This window comes from Pituophis catenifer, unplaced genomic scaffold, assembly GCF_029215685.1.
Source record: "Pituophis catenifer annectens isolate HBS135680 unplaced genomic scaffold, rPitCat1.0.hap2 SCAF_1, whole genome shotgun sequence".
Lineage (NCBI taxonomy): Eukaryota > Metazoa > Chordata > Lepidosauria > Squamata > Colubridae > Pituophis > Pituophis catenifer.
The window spans coordinates 250,999,577-251,020,637 of NW_027256881.1; the positions used below are offsets into that span (position 1 = coordinate 250,999,577).

General features: G+C 39.8%; 1 protein-coding gene across 13 annotated transcripts in view; it reads left to right on the plus strand.

Annotated features, from left to right (window-relative positions):
• The window catches only part of SOX6 (SRY-box transcription factor 6), a 498,819-nt gene that overhangs the window by 226,330 nt on the left and 251,428 nt on the right, over positions 1-21,061 (plus strand). For all 13 annotated transcript variants that reach the window (XM_070933721.1, XM_070933755.1, XM_070933739.1 and 10 more), the window contains one exon: positions 8,035-8,245. In XM_070933721.1, coding sequence (XP_070789822.1) covers positions 8,035-8,245 — 211 coding nt within the window. The remainder of the gene's footprint in view (positions 1-8,034; positions 8,246-21,061) is intronic.

Here is a 21,061-nt window from a genome sequence, read left to right on the forward strand (position 1 = left end):
TTTGTATGCATCTCTAAAAAATATGATTTTGGTCTTAGGTAAGGAAATCTGATATATTGCATAATTTGCATAAAGTATAAGATGACACAATTGGTGTATTTCCTGAGGAGTGTGAACCAGGATGTGTATAATATTTGGCAAGGGGTCAAATTATATGGACATGGATAACCTCTTTATTTATTATAATTCTTTTACTTCTTCTGCTATGCAATATTTGGATAACCACAGTTTTTCAAGCTTTCATGACAACTAATGGGCTAAACATTTGCTTTTGTTAAACAACAGTTGAGAGATCCCCATGATTTTTTTTTTAATTTGATTTATATGCCGCCCTTCTCCGAAGACTCAGGGCGGCTTACAATGTGCTCAGCAATAGCCTTCATCCTTTTGTATATTTATACAAAGTCAGCTTATTGCCCCCACAAACTGGGTCCTCATTTCACCTACCTTAGAAAGGATGGAAGGCTGAGTCAACCTTGAGCCTTGGCGAGATTCGAACCCTGCAGTAATTGCAGGCAGCTGGTCTTAATAACCAGCTTAATAACAGGGTGCCTTAAACCACTGTACTACCAAGGCTCTGGTGACATCTTTTAAAGATGTCACCAGATACTGATTTATTAGTAATCCTAATCAACATTTATTGCCCATTTGTAGGCCAATATTGGAATAAGAAGTGGAGTTGTATCACTTATATGGTATGAGTACTGCAGGGAGGCAAACTTTGAAGGTAAAATTGTCCCAGTGAAGACTTCCAAGTTATCTGAAACGCCGAATGAATGTTGTTCCACAGAATACCAAATACCACAGTTATAGGCATGAAAACTCTATTTTAGCAGATACTTATGGTACATACACATAGTTGGTATAGCAGAACTTTTAGTCATTCATAAACAGGAATCAATCTGAATTGATGTGAACAAGGCAACTCAAGGTACTTTTTGAGCTGTTCCTTGAAGGGAACCTGTGTTACACCTCTAACAGGTGGAGTAGTTCACTGAAGTCAGAAGGAGTTTCTGTGTAATGCACAGAAGCCACATTAGATGAAATAAGACAAGCAGTAAGTGCACAGCAACAGTGTCTTGATGCTTGTTATCAAAGCACTGAAACGGAGCATATTGCTTTCAGAAACAAAATAATTTTCCACTTAATAAAGCTGTATTTTTAAACTGTTTAATATGTTTTAAATATGTAAATAGAACAGAGGATCTGATCCAAAAGGCTATTGGTGAATAAGGGGCCCACTTTAATCAATTTCTTGAAGCTATCTTTATGATTATCCAAGTATGAATATTGACTTGGAAGAAAGGAATAGCAGAATACAAGCCAATAAGAAGGAGGGGGGAAAGTTCTAATATATGTGTAGAACAGGGGTGGGTTCCACTTACCTTTACTATCGGTTCACAATGGGAGCGCATGCTCACTTCACTTGCTCGTGCTTGTGCACTTTTGCGCATGCACAGATCATCCGTGATGATGTTGGGGCGGGTGGGCAGAGCCTCCCGCCACCATTACTACCGGTTTGCAAGAACCTGACCGAACTGGGAGCAACCCACCACTGGTGTAGAAATCTGCTTTAACTTCTCAGGATTTAAAACTATGACAGCAAATACGCTCTGTCTCTTTATGTTTGTGTGTATGTGTGTGAATATGAGCATGTGTGTCTTATGACAAAAATGGAAGGGGAGAATAATTTTAAAAATGTATATGAAGAAAGGGAAGGATGAGCAATGCGTTATTTTAAAAAATCAAATTGACCTGAAACATACATCCAGGAGGAATTTAGAAACAGAAATAAATATTTGATAGCCTTTATACCAAAGCTGAATTCCCAAAAAGTTATAAAAGGTTTATGGTTAGATTTCCTGCAAGAGAATTCCTGCTGAGACATGAAGATGTGGCATAAAGATCTTGGTAAATCAACTTCTTTTAATGTAACTCTAAGGCTGGATTTTCATGACACATTTAATCAGGTTAGTTAAAGATCTAGCAGCTGCATTTGCATAGCATTACAAAACTTGGTTAATTTTAACCTTTCAAAAATCTTGTTGTAGTGTGGTTTATCATATGTGCAAATTCATTCCATTCAATTAACTTACAGTTCAATCTATTGTGCAAAATCAGAAAATAGCTAATAGTGTACATTGGCAAACTTTAATTAGGATCTTTAGGGTCAAACACATGCAGTCAGGAATCTTCAAGTCATTACAGTACTTTAATTTATAAACTAATTCAGAAAAATTGCAGAAATCATAGAATGTCTTAACATACTGATTCCACGTAAATGCTAGAGTTAGGAATTCAAAGGAAAAAAAATATAACTTTCATGTCCAGGATCAGCTTAGATGTACATTGAAGATGTTTGGTTCCACTGCTGAACTGCTGTCTTTAATAGGAAGATTTTCCTAATATTATCCAGAAATTATTGTTGTTGTTTTCTTCTTGTTGTTATGTGTGCTATGTTCTGGATAATGGTAGAATGGGACTTGGCCTTTCCAAGAACCTTCTTTTCAGGTATTGGAAAAGTGTCACTAGCGTCCCCCAGTCATTAAGGCTAAAAATACCCTATTTCTTTAGTTCCTCCTTATAAGATTTTTAGAAACAAGGTTTGAGTCCTCCAGTCATCATTATCCTATGTAAATAATATGGAAAAAGATCCTATACGGAACATAAAAAGGAAACTGGTTTGTAGGAGGAGTGGCAGAATCTGGGGCTAGAGTTAAAAGAGGGATCATCCTACATAGCCACAAGCGGTTCTAAGTCCAATCCTCCTTGAATTCTGTTGACCCTTATCTAACTCCAGGCAGGTGCTAATTGTTAACTGATTCCTGTGCATAGGCAATATAGTAATAAATCAGTTTAATCAGACCTTCACGCATGAACCTGGTCTTTTGCACTAGGTTAAAATGAATATATAAATAACAACCCAAACTGATATTGGATTTACAAAAGAAACTTGTTAAAGTTTTGAAGAATTTTGTGAGAAGGGATGAAGAAAAAGGAAAACAAATTAAGTTCTAGGATTTTTTTTTGAAGGGATCAAAGAGATTAAGACTAAAGGAATGGAATATAAAATTGGTTTATTTGATCAAGATATTATGTATATGTATATGTATATGTATATGTATATGTATATGTATATGTATATGTACATGTACCCTGTTTCCCTGAAAATAAGAAATCCCCTGATAATAAGCCCAATTGGGCTTTTGAGCACATGCGCTAAAATAAGCCTCCCCCCGAAAATTAGCCCTGCCCGAAAATATTTAAATGCATGTGTAGCTGATCCCCACCATTTCCTCTGGTTAGGGTTAGGGAGACAGAGCTGGAAATCAGGTAAGACAGCAAGAGGATCCCCGTCTTGCTCTACACATCCCAAAATAATAAGACCTTCCCGAAAATAAGGCCAAGCACTTATTTTGGGGTTCAAAAAAATATAAGACAGGGTCTTATTTTCTGGGAAACATGGTACATGTATATCTACATACATACATACATACATACATACATACATACATACATACAAATATATAATGAGGGGGGAGGAGTCATTTCCTTACAATTTTTCTTTGCCAAAAATGACAAAGGATTTTCAAGAACATTCGATGATCAATGAACTTCAGTTCAATTAATGTTTCCTAAAGAATAATATCAAAATTGGAAAAAAAAAACCTTTCTAACCACTATATTATAAAGACTTCTCTTTCTATTGATTCATGCTCTACAGCAGAAATAATTCATTCTTTCAAGTTGCCTCCACGTGAAGGCCATGTTATTATAAAATACAATAGTTTGCTGTAATATACTGATGCTGTATGGTTAAGGACATATGCAGGAAAACCCAATAATGAACGTATAAAGGAAATCTATATTCACACATAATTTCTTACAACAGTGTATGTATATGAAATGGAATAAATCAATTTATCTGGTGTATACCACATAAAGACTATACCATGTCTAGGATGGTTGAAGTGAGTGTCCAGGCCAACTTGGAGAATTATTCAGTTGATTTGTTTATAGCCAAACATGATCGCAAAATTAGGAAAATTAAACTTAAGAAAATGTTAAAAATTAAGAAAAAAAAATTACTAAATAAAAAACAGCAAATCACATTAGAATCTTAGCATTCACAAAATGTAAACTTCAGTTAAGATTATATCTGGAAGCATATTTTAAGATATTTAGGACTTTAAAGTTCTACGAATATTGATCATGCTCTCAATAGCAATACTGCAATATATCAAATGGCCTTAATTGATATTTCTCAATCTTGGCATGCTGACTGGGGAATTCTGGGGTTTTAAGTCCACAAATCTTAAAGTTCTTAAGGATTTGAAACACTGGTCAACGTGATAGGCACATGTTATCATTCAGGCCCATTTATTTTGAATTAAGTTACTTTCTTAGCAATAGCAATAGCACTTAGACTTCTATTCTGTTTCACAGTGATTTACAGCCCTCTCTAAGTGGTTTACAGTATCAGCATATTGCTCCCAACAATCTGGGTCCTCATTTTACTGACCTCGGAAGGATTGAGTCAACCTTGAGTCTGGTGAGATTTGAACTGCCAAATTGCAATCAGCTGGCAGTCAGCAGAAGTAACTTGCAGTACTGCGTTTTAACCACTGCGCCACCATGGCTCATTAGGTTGAGCCTTCAATTTCCACTGCAGCTTACTGCTTATCATGGTTTTTAGAGTTTGAAACGGGGCAGAAACATTTTTTTAAGTCACCATTTTTCTTTTACTGAGCTACCCACTTTACTGCTTTTTTTTTAACCAGTTTGCCAGTGGACCGTTTCACCATTCTTGCTGTCACTTGAGGTAGGAGGGTTTCACCCCAGCTCCTGAACCAAATGGATTTACCTAGGGCTGGACAACTAAGTAAGTAAGTAAATAAATAAGGGCCAGCATTTCAATGGTCCACTGGTGGACAAGTTTTTTGGGGTTTTTTGCTGAGTGGAAATGCTCAATGGAAAAGAAAAATAAGAATTAAAAAAGGTTGTTTCTACTTGGTTTTGAACTGGTAACCCTTGTCTTGTGAGGGAAACATGATGATTGGAATCTTACTATTATAGGAATACCTGCAGTAGAGATTATATTTATTTTAAATCTACTCCTTTGTGTGCATTTTGATGCTTTAATTCTGTTAACATCTTTTAAAAATAGTAGTAAGCAGAAGCCAAGGATTATTTTGATCCTGTGGAATCACTGGCATGAATAAGAAGCTGTAGTCCCATCATAGTCCAATTCTTGACTTACCACCATTCGTGTAGTCATCACTCGAAGTTACAATGGCAATGAAAAAAGTGACTTATGAACATTTTTCATACTTACGATTGTTGCAACATCCCTAAGGTCACATGATCAAAATTTGGGTCCTTGGCAACTGGCATGAATATATGACAGTTGTGCTGTCCCGGATTCAGGTGACCACCATTTGTAACCTTCCGAGCTGGCTTTCGGCAAGCAGAATTAGAAGCCAGATTTGCTGCAGTCTGTTGTCAGACTATGGATCAAAAATCAAGAGTGTGCCGGTAGCATTTAGGGGAAAGTTGCAAGATTTGTTTTATTTATTTATTTATTTATTTATTTATTTATTTATTTATTTATTTATTTTATTGAATTTATATACCGCCCTACTCCCGAAGGACTCAGGGCGGTGAACAGCCATAGAATAAAACATATAAATACAAAATTTAAAATAAAATAAAACGAATTAAATAATTTGGCTGAACAAATTTAAAACCCCAATAATTCAAAACCAAATTTAAAATTTCCATTTAAAAAGGGGAAAGACTTAGATCAGGCCAGCTTGATGAAATAAGAAAGTCTTGAGCGTGCGATGGAAGGTACGCAGATCCGGGATCCTCCGTATCTCCGGGGGGAGCTCGTTCCAGATAATAGGTGCCCCCACAGAGAAGGCTCTCCCCCTGGGGGCCGCCAGTCGACATTGTTTGGCCAACGGCACCCGGAGGAGCCCTCTCTATGGGAGCGTACTGGTCAGTGGGAGGCTATTGGTGGTAGCAGGCGGTCGCGTAAATAACCAGGTCCTAAGCCATGGAGTGCTCTAAAGGTGGTAACCAAAACCTTGAACCTTGAAGCGCACTCGGAAGACCATCGGGAGCCAGTGCAGCTCACGCAGGAGAGGTGTTACATGGGAGCGCCACATCGCTCCCGTCACCACCCGCGCGGCCGCACTCTGCGCCAATTGGAGCCTCCGAGTGCTCCTCAAGAGGAGCCCCATGTAGAGAGCGTTACAATAGTAATGTTTTAAATCTGATCTGCCTTCCAAACAAAGGGTGAGTGCTGTTTTTTGTTCTGTCTTTTACAGACAAAATGGGAGTGAGTTTTGACAGATGTTTTGCTTTGTCTGAACAAAATATGCAACATCAAAACTACCTCCAAGCTTTGCTTCTCTTTTTACTGTGCAAGCGCTCGGTGGGCAGTTTTTGTGCTGTAAAGTTTGAAAATCCCTATGACATGTAGATTAAAATGAAATACTTAAACCTAAGTGGTATAATTATTTCTTGCACAGCCATAACACAATGAAACTAGTAGCTGCATAAATTCATTTATTTTTTAAGCTGGGAGATAACATCGGGATACCATTGAATCAGATTTAAATTTTAAACATTTTGAGAGCTGGGGAGTACTATGATTAGCTATGCTGAAGTAGAAATAACTAACTAACTCCAATTTCAGGTGCATATTTATCTTTCTTAAGTTTTAAGAAAAATTGAGTCCTGAGTACTTATATTCTCTATTAATTCTTTTTTTTTTTAATGCCTAAGAAACTGTGACATGTTGTGAAAAATAAACATTATTTTTAGGTTTATGAAATTTATCATCAGAGTTTTTACCACGGTCAGTGTATTAAGTATATGAGAAAATGGTCTCTATCCTACTTCAGACTTTAAAGAAAGTGCTTCCTACCATCAGCAGTGATGAATCCCTATTACTGAAAAAATAAAAATGAAGCTTACTTTTATAACCTATTTGCCATTATTTCATTTCATAGTGTTGATCACAATGTTTGAAATCCTATTTGGATAGTCAAGTTTCAGAAGAAACTTAGGTTTTAAATTCTGTCCAAATTTTTTTCCTAATTTATCCCCAAACTATTCTTCGAAATAGAATGAAAATTTATATTATGTTATGTTACGTTATTCATATTATATTATATTATATTATATTATATTATATTATATTATATTATTACATCATATTATATTATTACTCTAGAACATATGATTTAATGTGCTGCTGGAATGAACTTACTGAAATATACCATAGACCTGAATTTTCATTAGTAGTAATTCATATATTTACCTGTGCACATTTAGTGCTAGATGGCCACAGTTGGAATTATACAAAAGCTTCCAAATCATTGATTTTTTAACAGCTCTAGAAAAGAAAACCATAAGTGAGCTAGCTTACAGGCAAAGCCTGAGAAATTTTGAAGATTTTGAGCTTCTGACTAAGAGAAGGATTAAATAGAATTATTACTAATGTTTTCTTCATCCCATGCCTCAGACCATGTGTCTGTAAATTATATTGACAATGGAGTCTCTGTGTATTTGGGGGAGGAGGTGTTTCACCAATTAATCAGGCTGTGGAAGAGTGATAGAGAGAACATGTTGGAATTCTATCTAACTTTTAAGTTCAGGTAATTAGCTCATCATTTCAAGATACACAACAACTTTATTTTGAGTCAAAAAGTTCCTCTAGTTTAAGAACTTCCTAGTTCCCTTGAATTTATATATATATAGCTTTTGGAGCCTTTGGACTCTTCCTTTTATGGGCTAAGACTCAGATGAAAAATAGATGATTTTTTCTTCTTCCGGAGCTAGTCAAAAGCATACTGCAGAATTAAAGTTCTTTTTTATCAACAGCCAAAATAATTACTTTTAAAAGTAATTAAAAAAATGGTTTAGTTCAGTATAATATTTTGAATTATTCAATTGCTTTTGAGTTATAACAGACATCCTGTTATAATGTATTAAATATTATATTATTGTCTTATTTCTTTACAGGAGTCAGAAAATAATAAGTTATGTTCCTTATATTCCTTCCGAAATACTTCTACCTCACCACATAAGCCCGAAGAAAGTGGTCGTGATCGCAATGAGCTAATGACCAGTGTTAATTTTGGAACTCCAGAACGCCGCAAAGGAAGTCTTGCCGATGTGGTGGACACCTTGAAACAAAAGAAACTAGAGGAGATGACGAGAACTGAACAGGAGGGTATGTATGTTTATGTGTATAAATATGCATGTACCTGTGTGTGTGTGTTTGCATGTTTAATTTCTGTCCTGCAGTCAAATGATGAATTAAATGTTAAGGTGAATCTATATTTGATGTCTATTTATAGAACTACTAATGATTTTTGTGTATTATGTTTGTCTGAATATATCCATACTGACCGGACCTATGTAAGATTACCCACCCACCCACATCTCTCTCTCTCTCTCTCTCTCTCTCTCCTCTCTCTCTCTCTCTCTCTCTCTCTCTCTCTCTCTCTCTCTCTCTGTGTGTGTGTGTGTACATATATTTTTACTGAGAAATTCATTAGACAATTTCTGATTGAGACTTGTGTATAAGAGACTAAATGGCATGTTGATTGTCAGATATAATCTTATTTAATGGTACAGGGCTTCACCTGGTATATTTTGCTTCATTCTACAATCTGTGCTTAATATTTGAAGAGATCTGGGCCAAAGCTGATTGGCTTTGGGATGGAAGGCAAGCAAAGAACAGATATTGTCTATCAGAGTTTCTCATTATCCAGTTTGAGGGGTAGGTTTCTCATATACCAATGAGAACTGATTGTAAAATGGCACCATGAGCGTAATGATAAGCTTCCAAAAATTCAAAATGCCCTTAAATGAGGTGAAGGTTGTGGAGCTTTTGATAGGTATGGATAAACAATCACCAGAGTATGATTTTATTAATAATCTATATTGCAGTTTCTATGTTGTTGTATTTTTGGGTAGTCTGTGGTTCAGTTGTGAAACTTTGGATGATGATGAAGAAAAAAACCCCTATGTTTTCCTCCTATATTGGCTAACTTATTCCCCCTGGGACATATGTTTATAGTATCTTAAAAACATTGCTACAAATGACCCTGGGTAGAACTTCAGCCTTGGGCTATTTCAGAAGTGTTGGATTACAGATTCAGGTAAACCACAGCCATCAGAGATGATTATGATGGAGTGGGATCCTGCACAACTGGAAGCCATTAGGGGGAGACTTTTCTGATGTCTTTGGATCCAGTTCTGATCACAAGCTGAGGCCCATCAATTTTAATGGCAAGGTTTGAAATGATTCAGTATGTTTACATTCTGCAGTTGAAAAAAATGAAGGAGCAACTTTATAAGTAAGGATAGACTGAACTATACATGGGAATAGATCTAAGACAGATTCTACATCTCTTTTTTTGGCTTAGTTTATATGACAAGCACATAGTTAAATATGTTCTGTATAGGTGTCTTAAACTTCACAACAGTGATAATGTCTCAGATTTTACACAGCCATCTGTCTTTAAATTTAATTTTGAAGTTCATGTTTAAGCTTCCTCCCCCCCCCCAGCTAAATTGCTGGCTTCATTTTGATGGCTAGACGATTGAAAATGTTTTAAATTTATTTTTATATTTGGACTCAGCTTTTTTAAAGAACAGAACAAAATAAAATATTCTTTATTGGCCAAGTGTGATTGGACACACAAGGAATTTGTCTCTGGTTTATAAATTCTCAGTATACACAGTGATAAATCATAAATCATAAGGTACAAATAAATCATATGACACAACCAACAAAATGATAGTCATAAGATACCAACAGGAGAAGGTAATAGGAAAGTTGAGAGGGATAATAGTAATACAGTCCTGCTACGTGATTAGATATCTTTAGGCATAAGACAGTGCTGTGGGAATTATATGTTTAGCAGAGTGATGATATGACGGAAAAAACTATCTTTGTGTCTAGTTGTTTGGGCATGGAATGCTTTAGAGTGGCATCCTGAGGGTAGAAGAAACTTCTTAAATTTCAAATTAAATATCACATTGCTAAGATTTGTTTCATTTTTGCAGTTAATGCACAGATTTGCAAGATTCGTGTTTCAAATTTAAAAAATATTTCATCTACCTCTCCCCTCCCTTAATATGTTTTAATAACTTCCATGTTCCATTGCGGTTATGACTGGGAGAGGTAGATATGGCGGGAGCCAAGGGTAGGCTGCTCTCGGGGAACTAGGATTCGCTCCTTCAAAGCGATTACTTGTTCCGGCCCCTTTGGTTTTGGTTCACTGGGCACACCTTGTATACCTGGTGACTTGGGATGTCAGGGCCCTGGCCTCAGGCTGCTGCTGTTTAATGCCAGGTCTGTTGTTAACAAGGCTCCCTTTGTTCGGGATTTAATCCTGGAGGAGGGGGCTGACCTGGCATTTATAACTGAGATGTGGCTGGACCAGGAGGGGGGTGTGCCCCTCTCAGAGATCTGCCCAGATGGGTTTCAGATATTGCATCAGCCACAAGTCCAGGGAAGGAGTGGAGGAGTGGCAGCTATTGTCCGGAAGAGTTTTTGTCCTCGCAGGATCCCTGCCGCGGAGATTGTTCGGTGTGTGTCTCTCCTCTTGAGGTTGGACTCATGGGTTCATTTGGACTTGTTGCTGACGTACCTGCCTCCCAGCTGTGTGACAACAGCCTTGCCTGTGCTGCTAGAGGTAACAGCCGGGTTGGTGGTAGAATTCCCTTATGGGAATTCTACCTGGGGGACTTCAACCTGCTGTCACTTGGCGAATCCTCAGATGTGGCTCAGGAGTTCATGGCTTCCATGACAACCATGAACCTGACCCAAGTAGTTCAGGGTCCGACCCATGAGGGGGGACACACGCTCGACCTGGTGTTTCTCTTGGGGCAGTGGAGACAGGATCTGGAATTAAGGGGTATAGAGGTTTTTCCCTTGTCGTAGTCAGATCATTTCCTGTTGAGGTTGGACTTTAAGATGCCACTCCTCCATCGCAGGGAGACAGAGCTGATTAAGTGGTTCCGCCCCAGATGCCCAATGACCCTGAGGGGTTTCAGAAGGAGCTTGGGGAGATACCTGACTCCCTTGTCCACAGTCTGGCCAAGACCGTAGTGGCTGCCTGGAATAGGGCGGCGTCCGGGGCATTGGACTGGATTGTACCTTTGCGGCCTCTCAATGGCAGTGAATCCAGGAAAGCTCCCTGGTTTACCAAGGAGTTCCGGGAGAAGAAGTGCCAGAAGAGACGTCTAGAGCAACGCTAGAGGACCAGTAAATCCGAATCTGACCAAATACTCTTGAGAACCTTTATTAGGACTTATTTAGTGACGATACGGGCGACAAAGTGCTCACATTTTTCCGCACTTATTGCATCCGCTGATTCTCGCCCAGCTGCCCTATTTAGGATGACTCGCTCCCTCCTTAATGCAGGGGGAGCAAAGGAGAAGTTAGAGCTGAGGAGTTTGTGCAGTTTCTGTCGGATAAAGTCGCTCAGATCCTGATGGACCTGGACTCTGATTGGGCAATACCGACCGAGATGATGGGGGCGAGTTGGGAGGAGTTTGAGCCGGTGACTCCTGAGGAAGTGGACAAGGCTGTAGGTGCGATGAGTTCCTCCATTTGTTTGTTGGACCCGTGCCCCTCCTGGCTGGTTTCGGCCAGCAGGAAGGTGACACGAGGCTGGCTCCAGGCTTTAGTTAACGCGTCCTTGAGGGAGGGGTCCTTCCCGCAACCATTAAAGGAAGCAGTTGTAAGGCCCCTCCTCAAGAAGCCTTCCCTGGACCCAGCAGAATTAAAGAACTTTCAGCCAGTCTCCAACCTACCTTTTGTGGGAAAGGTTGTAGAGAAAGTGGTGGCACTTCTGCTCCTGTGGTCATTGGATGAAACGGATTATCTGGACCCTTTTCAGTCTGGCTTCAGGCCTGGCTACAGCACGGAAACTGCCTTGGTCACGCTGATGGATGATTTCTGGCGAGCTCGAGATGGGGGTCGTTGTCAGGGCATTTATTAATCCCATGTTTGGCTCTGGGACTAATTACCCTGGTTTAGAGGAGATGGGTCGTGGCTTAATCCAAGTTGTCAATAATCCAAAAAAAAAAACCTCGAGGAAGGTTTCTAATAAAACTCATTTATTTGTTATAAAGAAAATAAAACACCTCACTAACTAAGAAAAGTTAATTGTTACATTTTTGAAAAGTATTTTCCTGCCGGTCCAAGACGGACCTTGCTGGCAGGAGAACAAAAGAAAGAGAGGTGAGAAGCAAGTGAAGGAATGTGGGAGGATGGACATGCGTAGTAGCTTCTGATAACAATTCTTGGCAAGGTACGGAGAGTCAGATAGTCCAGAAATAATGAGCTCAGCTGGTAAATAAAATAACGCAGTGACATTCCCCTTCTTTTGCCAGTTGAGCGAATATCAGTTCATCATCAAATAAGGCACATCTTCTCACGCAGATACTCGTGTTGAGCTGCTGGAAGTGGTTTGTTGAGCATATCAGCAATTTGATCATGTGTAGATACATATTGCATTTTGACAAAACCTTTTTTCACTAAATGTTTTATGTTTTGATAACGAATGTCAATGTGTCTGGACCTGGAACCTGTAAAATGTGATTCAGAAATATAAACCACCGATTCATTGTCTTCCATCACGGTGATTGGTCGGATCGGGTGTGTCCAGATATCTGTGACTAAAGCATCAAACCAAGTTAAGGAATTACATGCATCTGAAACACAAGCATATTCAGCTTCAGTAGATGAACAAGAAACAAAATTCTGTTTACGTACTTGCCAATAAACAGGACATCCATTTAAGAACATCATATAACCTGAAGTACTTTTGCGTGATTTCTTATCACTTGCCCAATCAGAATCTGCATAACAACATAATTCTGCATAATCAGTATGTGTTGGTTCTAACGATAACTTCAGATGTTTGGTGTATTTTAGGTATCTCAATAATTTCTTAATACATGTCCAATGAAACTGTTTTGCCTTACCTACGTGTCGTGATAAGAGATTAATACTAAGTGCAATGTCGGGTCTGGTCCAACTACTAATGTATAACAGTGACCCAATGACTGAACGATAAAGTGTTTGATCCTCGAACTCAGGACTTTCTTCTTGTGTCAAGTTGTGAAAATCTGTTTGCATGGGTGTCTTTGTTGTGTTAGCATCTTTGATGTTGCAATGATGCAAAACTTGTTCAATTTTATCTTCTTGTGAAAGACTAAACCCCTTCTGTGTCTTTTCAATCTGAACACCCAAATAAGTGCTAATGTGACCCAATGATTTCAATGTGAAGTATCTCTGCAAAGCTTTGGCAAAAATTTCACTCATTTGCTTATTTGGACCAATATAAACAATATCATCAACATAAACAAGAACTATCTCATATGCATTGTTAGATCTTTTTGTGAACACGCACTCATCAGTTTCGGACTTAATAAAGCCCATTGAATTTAGTTTGTCAGTAAGTCATAAGTACCACATTAAACCAGATTGTTTCAGACCATAGAGACTTTTGTTTAGGAACCAGGTATCCCCTTCTTGCTGTCGGAATCCTGGAGGACTTCTCACGTAGATCTCTTCGTCTAGGTCTGCATGTAGATAAGCCGTGTCAACATCAAACTGGAAACCTTCTAAACCAAGGATAGTTGCAGTTGCTAAAGCAATTTTTACACTCTCAGTTCTGACTGTCGGTGAGTAGGTATTTGTGTAGTCCTCAGGATAACGTTGAGCGAAACCCTGAGCTACAAGTCTGGCTTTGTACAATGACTCACCATTTGGTTTCTTTTTGATTCTGTAGACCCATCGAGTGCCAATGACCTTTTTGTTTGCTGGAGGTTTTGCAGGTGTAAATACTTTAAGTTTCTTTAGACTGTCCATTTCAACCTGCATTGCATCATACCATTTGTCTTGCTCTGAATCAGGGAGCTGGTTGATTTGTGTGAAATTATCAGGTGGAAGCGTAACGTTGCAAATCAAAGGCAAGGGTGCTTTTGTCAGTTGCCAAGAATATCGTTGTGGAGGGATCCCTTTTGTGGCCCTCTTGGAGCGTCTCGGAACAACTGTCCAGTCTTCTTCTGCTTCGTCCTCGTCCTCACTTTCGTCGCTAGCGTCAGCATCCGCGGCTTGCGAAGACGGAACATCGGGTTGAGAAGAATTAGTGGAATCTTGTTCATCAATCTGCGTAGCATCAGCAGTATCATCTCTGGGAAAATAAATCACCCCAGTATATCTTACCAAGGTTGGCGTCTTCTAGGAGACAACGCATCATGGTTTGCAGTACCCCTTGTCTTCGTTCTGCGACTCCATTATGAGCTGGTGTGTAAGGAGCCGAAGTCTGATGAATAATTCCATTCTTACGCATCCAGTCCTGGAAATGCTGAGACATGAACTCGGCACCACGATCACTCTGGATTCTGGCGACGCGAACTTGGTGTTGGGTAGAAACAAGGGTTGCAAAGTCTTTAAAGATCTGAAAGGTCTCTGATTTTTCTTTCATAGGATATACATATCCATATCTAGAGTAATTATCAACAATTGTTAGAAAATATTTTCTACCACCAAATGATGGTGGGAAAGGACCAACTATGTCAGTGTGAACCAAATCAAAAATGCGTGTTGACAGGCGTGTAGCGCGTTTGGGAATGGCTGCTGCTTTGGATTTGGCCTTCTTGCATACAGCACAATCCAAAAACACCTTACACCCCTTTAGATCCAAACTTTTTGTGAACTCCGGCATCTTCCTAAGAACACGGAAACTGGCATGCCCCAATCTTCTATGCCATTTATGGATACACCTGGAATGCAAAGGTTTACCAGTTAGTGAATTCTCAACATTAACATTTTTATGCGGAACCTCAGGCTTGCTCTGAGCAACCTGTTTACCAACTCTATTTTTGTTGGCTTTAGGAGCCTTAGGGGTAGCAACAGGATCTCTCACTGGAGCATCTCTCTCTGGGCCTGTGCTCTGCCTTTTTGGAGTTTGCATACTTGCCTGTGTTTGTGTTTTAGGCTTTGGCTTTAAGTAATAAACACCACCAATTAATATAGTTTCAGCAACAATATCTCCATCTTTAACTATGTAACTTGCTTTTTCAAGGTGGTGAACTTGGAACTTTAACATTCTAGACAAGTGATACTGACTAAGCAAATTACTGGTTGCTGTTGGTATGTAATAAACATCAGGAATGAATGCATCGAGCTCTTCAACATAAACAGTTCCTTTTCCTTTGACCTGGCAAGAATGATTTGAAAAAGAATAAAGTTCACGTAGTTCTGGTTCAGGCTCGTGCATCTCTGTGAAAAGTTCCTTTCTGTAGGTAACATGCAATGCTGCACCACTGTCCAAAGTCCACAGGAGTCGTCTGTCGTACTCTGGTTGAGGTTGTGGATCATTGGTTAAAGCCAATGTGGCGAGTGGAGTTTGTGGATCACGCCGGGGACCACGACGACCTTGTCTACCACCTCTGCCTCTGCCTCTGGAATCTGTTCCTCTGGGCTGGTATGTGACGGGAGCTGGAACTCGTTGGGGACAATCCCGGGTGGCATGTCCCACACGATTGCAGGTGTTGCATCTTGGCATCCTTGGAGTGTAGGTCCTTCCTCGGAAGGGGCGCCTAGCTGGAGCTTTTGATGCGGGTGGTCCTCTCAAGTGTGGAGTAGCTAGCATGAATGCCTCTTCTTCAATTAAAAGTCTACAAACATTGTCCACTGTGCGTTGAGCAATAGGGACTTGGTTAATCTTTGTAACAGCATCTTTCCATTCATAGTTCAAAGAGTTAATAATGATGCTGATCATTTGAATATCTTCAATGTTATGGCCTCTTTCTCTCAATTCTGTTCTCAGACCTTTCAGTTTGGTCAAATGTCCTCCAATTTGTTCACCGGGTTTCAATCTCGAACCGTGGAGTTCAGACATGAGTAAACATGAAGATTCAATTGAGATAGGCCTGTAGCAATTTTCCAATTCAGCCCAAATTTGTCGGGCTGTTGTATTTGGTGGAAAAGTGACCTGCAGTTCAGTATCCATGGACATCAATAATGTTGTACGAGCCCTTATCTCTAAATCTCTTATTGCATAGTCCCATGGTTGAGCAGGTGGGTTAAAAACCATACAGTGACTGCCTTCTCTAAGAAGCAATAATGTAATCTCACTGACCCAGGCTTTGTAATTGTGTCCTGACATTTTTAGTTTTGACTCACCAGTTAGTGGAGAGACAGAAAATGCCTGGTGAGGAGCCTGCACTTGGTATGCTGGCTGTGCTGGCAGAAATGCCTGTGGTATTTGCTGTGCCTGTTGTGGACCTAAAAATGGTCTTGGTTGTGCCATTGGAGGCGGGCCAGGAGGTGGCCCTATTTGCACTTGTGGCTGGGGCACATATGCAGGCATTTGTAGCTGCTGTGGCTGATGCACTGGAATCTGCTGTGTTCCAGTTGCCATTTGTGCTTGATCTGCAATATTGGCATGACCTGCTGGAGATGCAGTCATTTGCCTTTGCTTTGTTCCATCTAAAAAGGCACCATCACCACCAGGGGGTGTTGGAGTTTGAGCCCTTGGAGACACTTGTGGCATTTCAGCTTGAATCTCTGAGTGAGTTAGAGACAGGTTTGCCAGGGTCTGCTGTAGTAATTTAAAATGTTCATCTAAGCTCTTTTCTCTTTCAGCTTCCTGTAGTAAATTACTTTTGCCAGCAGATGGTGCTGCACCTTTGGGCAGCTTTGCAGACGTGGCATGTTTATATGTAACTTGATCAGGGAGACTTTCATGTGACGTGTGCAGTGCTCTTTGCCTTAATTGGCCTGACACAGAATCCACCAGGGGGAGTGTCTTTGGCTCTGGAGAAGAAGGCAATATGGCGCTTTTTAAAAAATTTAAGTCACGGGATTCTTCCTTATCATGCTCAAGCATAAACAAATCTCTCTTAAATCGAGACAGTTCATTTTCATAATATTTTACATGCTCACGATAGGATTTGATGGCCATCTCACGCTGGGTGAGCTCAGGGCTTTGAGAAGAGTAATGAATTACTTCTCTCTCTGCGTGGGGGTGAAAAAGCTTTGCCGTTTGTGGAAACTTTCTTGGCCTGGCACCAAGCACATCGTAATCTGTGGGCTCTGGTAGAATAGATTCATAGCATGCAAATTGAGAAGAAGAAGCTACCGACCTCAGTCGCAGTTCATTATCTTCAAAAGCAGCTGTTCTGATATCTGTCCTTTGATGTGTTTCCGAAGGCATTTTCAGATCTTCTTCACCCATGGCACCTTCTTGTTCCAATTGCGTAGCCGTAGCAAGAGGCTGGAAACTTGAGGGCGTTACTATCTCCTGTTCTTCTTCCAAAGAGGATAAAGCTCTGGGCTTCATTTTTCCTTTTTTCTTCTGTTTCGGCATCTTAGCAATATAATTAGCGTACCTCAGTAGCTAAAAACTAATTGCCTATGCGCTCTTATCAGAAGTAACAAAACAAGGAAAAAAGCCATAAATCAGACCATCCTCGTGCTATCAGTTGTCAGGGCATTTATTAATCCCATGTTTGGCTCTGGGACTAATTACCCTGGTTTAGAGGAGATGGGTCGTGGCTTAATCCAAGTTGTCAATAATCCAAAAAAAAAAACTCGAGGAAGGTTTCTAATAAAACTCAATTATTTGTTATAAAGAAAATAAAACACCTCACTAACTAAGAAAAGTTAATTGTTACATTTTTGAAAAGTATTTTCCTGCCGGTCCAAGACGGACCTTGCTGGCAGGAGAACAAAAGAAAGAGAGGTGAGAAGCAAGTGAAGGAATGTGGGAGGATGGACATGCGTAGTAGCTTCTGATAACAATTCTTGGCAAGGTACGGAGAGTCAGATAGTCCAGAAATAATGAGCTCAGCTGGTAAATAAAATAACGCACCTCTATCTTGGTGCTACTTGACTTCTCAGCAGCTTTCGATACCATTGACCATGGTATCCTGGGACGACTAAGGGAGTTGGGAGTGGGAGGCACTGTGTTGCGGTGGTTCTCCTCCTATCTCTCTGGTTGGTCACAGTCAGTGTTGGTAGGAGGACAGAGGTTGACCCCTAGGCCCCTCGTTTGCGGGGTGCCTCAGGGCTCGGTCCTCTCTCCCTTCCTATTTAACATCTACATGAAACTGCTGGGTGAAATAATCTGACAATATGGGGTGGGATATCAGCAATATGCTAATGATACCCAGCTATATATCTCCACCCACCGTCAGTTCAGTGAGGCAGTGGATGTGATGTGCCGGTGCCTGGAGGCTGTGAGGGCCTGGATGGGAGTCAACAGGCTCAGACTTAACCCAGACATGACCGAATGGCTATGGGTACTGCCTCCTTATGTCGATTGTCCATCCTTGGTCCTGTGGGCGGGGGAGAAATTGTCCCCCTCAGAACAGGCTCGCAATCTGGGTGTCCTCCTAGACTCACAGCTAAGATTGGAACAACATCTGACAGCTGTGGCTAGGGGGACCTTTGCACAGATTCACCTGGTGAACCAATTGCGACCCTACTTGGAGGGTCTACTCACAGTCACTCATGCCCTTGTCACTTCATGGTTGGATTATTGCAACGCGCTCTACATGGGGCTACCTTTGAAAAGTGTTCGGAGACTACAGTTGGTCCAGAATGCAGCTGCGTGAGTTATTGTGGGTGCATCTAGATACACCCACATTACACCAATTCTCAGCGAGCTGCACTGGCTCCCTATCAGTCTCCAGACGCAATTCAAGGTGTTGGTTATTACCTTTAAAGCCCTACATGGCCAGGGCCAGGTTATCTTCGAGACCGCCTTCTACCGCATAGCTCCCAGCGACCGGTAAAATCCCACAGAGCTGGTCTCCTCCAGGTCCCGTCAGCTAAACAATGTTGGTTGGCGGGCCCATGGGGGAGGGCCTTCTCTGTGGCTGCCCCGGCTCTCTGGAACCAATTACCTCCTGAGGTCCGGACCGCCCCCACCCTATTGGCCTTCCAGAAAGTGGTGAAGACCTGGCTTTTCTGGCAGGCCTGGGGCCATTGATCTTGCTACGGCGATCTTGCGAGACCTGGCCATGGAATGGAGTGTATGGGTTTTTAATGTTTTCTTTTAATTTTTTTTTTTAATTTGATTTATATGCCGCCCTTCTCCGAAGACTCAGGCCGGCTTACAATGTGCTCAGCAATAGCCTTCATCCTTTTGTATATTTATACAAAGTCAGCTTATTGCCCACACAAACTGGGTCCTCATTTCACCTACCTTAGAAAGGATGGAAGGCTGAGTCAACCTTGAGCCTTGGCGAGATTCGAACCCTGCAGTAATTGCAGGCAGCTGGTCTTAATAACCAGCTTAATAACAGGGTGCCTTAAACCCCTGTACTACCAAATTTACGGGATATTGTTCGCATTGTTTTTTGCTCTACCTCCCAGAGTCCCTAGGGAATTGGGCGGCATAGAAATGCGACTAATAAATAATAAATAAATAAACAAATGTGATTTCTCATATATGAATCAGCCATTATTAACTTACATGGACTTCAAATAATATAGCCTGCAGTGCTGTACTGACCCAGAATAAGTCCCATTTACACCACCGACACTTACTTTCTACCACCCATTTCAAAAAGTCATTGATGAGAAAGTGTTCGAATTTTAATATACTGCCTGGACTGTATTCCTTGAGTGGATTCTTTAAATGAGAAAATTCAAAATTTGAAAAAAGACGCTGAATTTAGACCAAATTACAGTAGGTAATGGCAGGATTCTCAGATATTATGCTTCAGATATTCAGATATTGTTAGTCTTTTTTCACTGAACAGGAAAAATATTTTAATTTCATGGACATATTTAGATACTCATTAGTGTAAGATAACACAACTTTAATGTACCCAAAATAACTGAGAAAATTTAAAGTGTAATTAAACTAGAATAAACATCTTTCATTAGTTGAGTTTATAAATAACTATCCAATGTCTTACACAGAATGGGGTATATATACAAACTTGCCATTTTGTATGCAACCCTTGCTTTCAGTTGATTTATATGTGCCTAAAAGTTAATTGTTCAGCAACTAATTTCAAGTTCATCTGAAAATAGTTGAAATTGTTAGTTTCAGCAAGAATTCACATTTCTGTAGAGCTGAAATGATCATGTTGTTAAGTTCTGCACTTCCCATATTATATGTATAAATTCAGGGCTTAGTGATTAATACAACTGCTAGTAGAACATACCTGATAACAATGAAATAATTTTGGTTATGGTATTAAGTTAGCAATATCATAAAATAGACATAGAGATAGCCACACAAACTTAATGGACTTACATGACTTGAGAATTAATTAAGTCTGGTCAGTCACTTAAATTTTGTCAGCCCCTCATGAGGTCAAGAAACATGCATAACAGGGATTGCAACAATAGGGCGAATAACACAATTGTGAAAGCTGATAAAAAATTCTCTTTTCCCCTCTTTCTTATACTAAATAGAATCAAGCTAGGGTTAAATTACTTTCTTATGCTTACTTCTTCCTCAGCTCTGATTTTTTTTCCTAAAAATTATTCTCTAAAAATTCATTCATTCATTCTTTCCCAGTCCCCTGGCCAGGTCTAAACTCCTTCAAAATTCAACATTAATTTCACATTTTAGTTTGTGAAATGGAGAAATTAAAAATACTGGCAGGATATAGTTAGCAAGTTATTCAGCAAATTATTTGTATTTTTCAACTTCTGAATTACAGTATATTCTAGAACTCATATTTCATATACAAAGTAGAGTATATTCCAGATTCATGAAATGATATGTAATTAAAGCCAGTAATTTGTTTATTTGAGGCTGATGATCTGCAAGTCATCCACTGCTGTAATCAATGCAGCCTTCAAGTTACAATTACTTTTAATAAATGTATGATCCATTTTCTGTGAAAAGAAACTGTTGTATTTATTGATTTGTATTATTTATATTTGTTGAATTCATGGTAAATGACCAAAGAATTATGATAGCAATAGCACTCAGACATATATACCGCTTTACAGTGCTTTACAGTCCTCTCTAAGCGGTTTACAGAG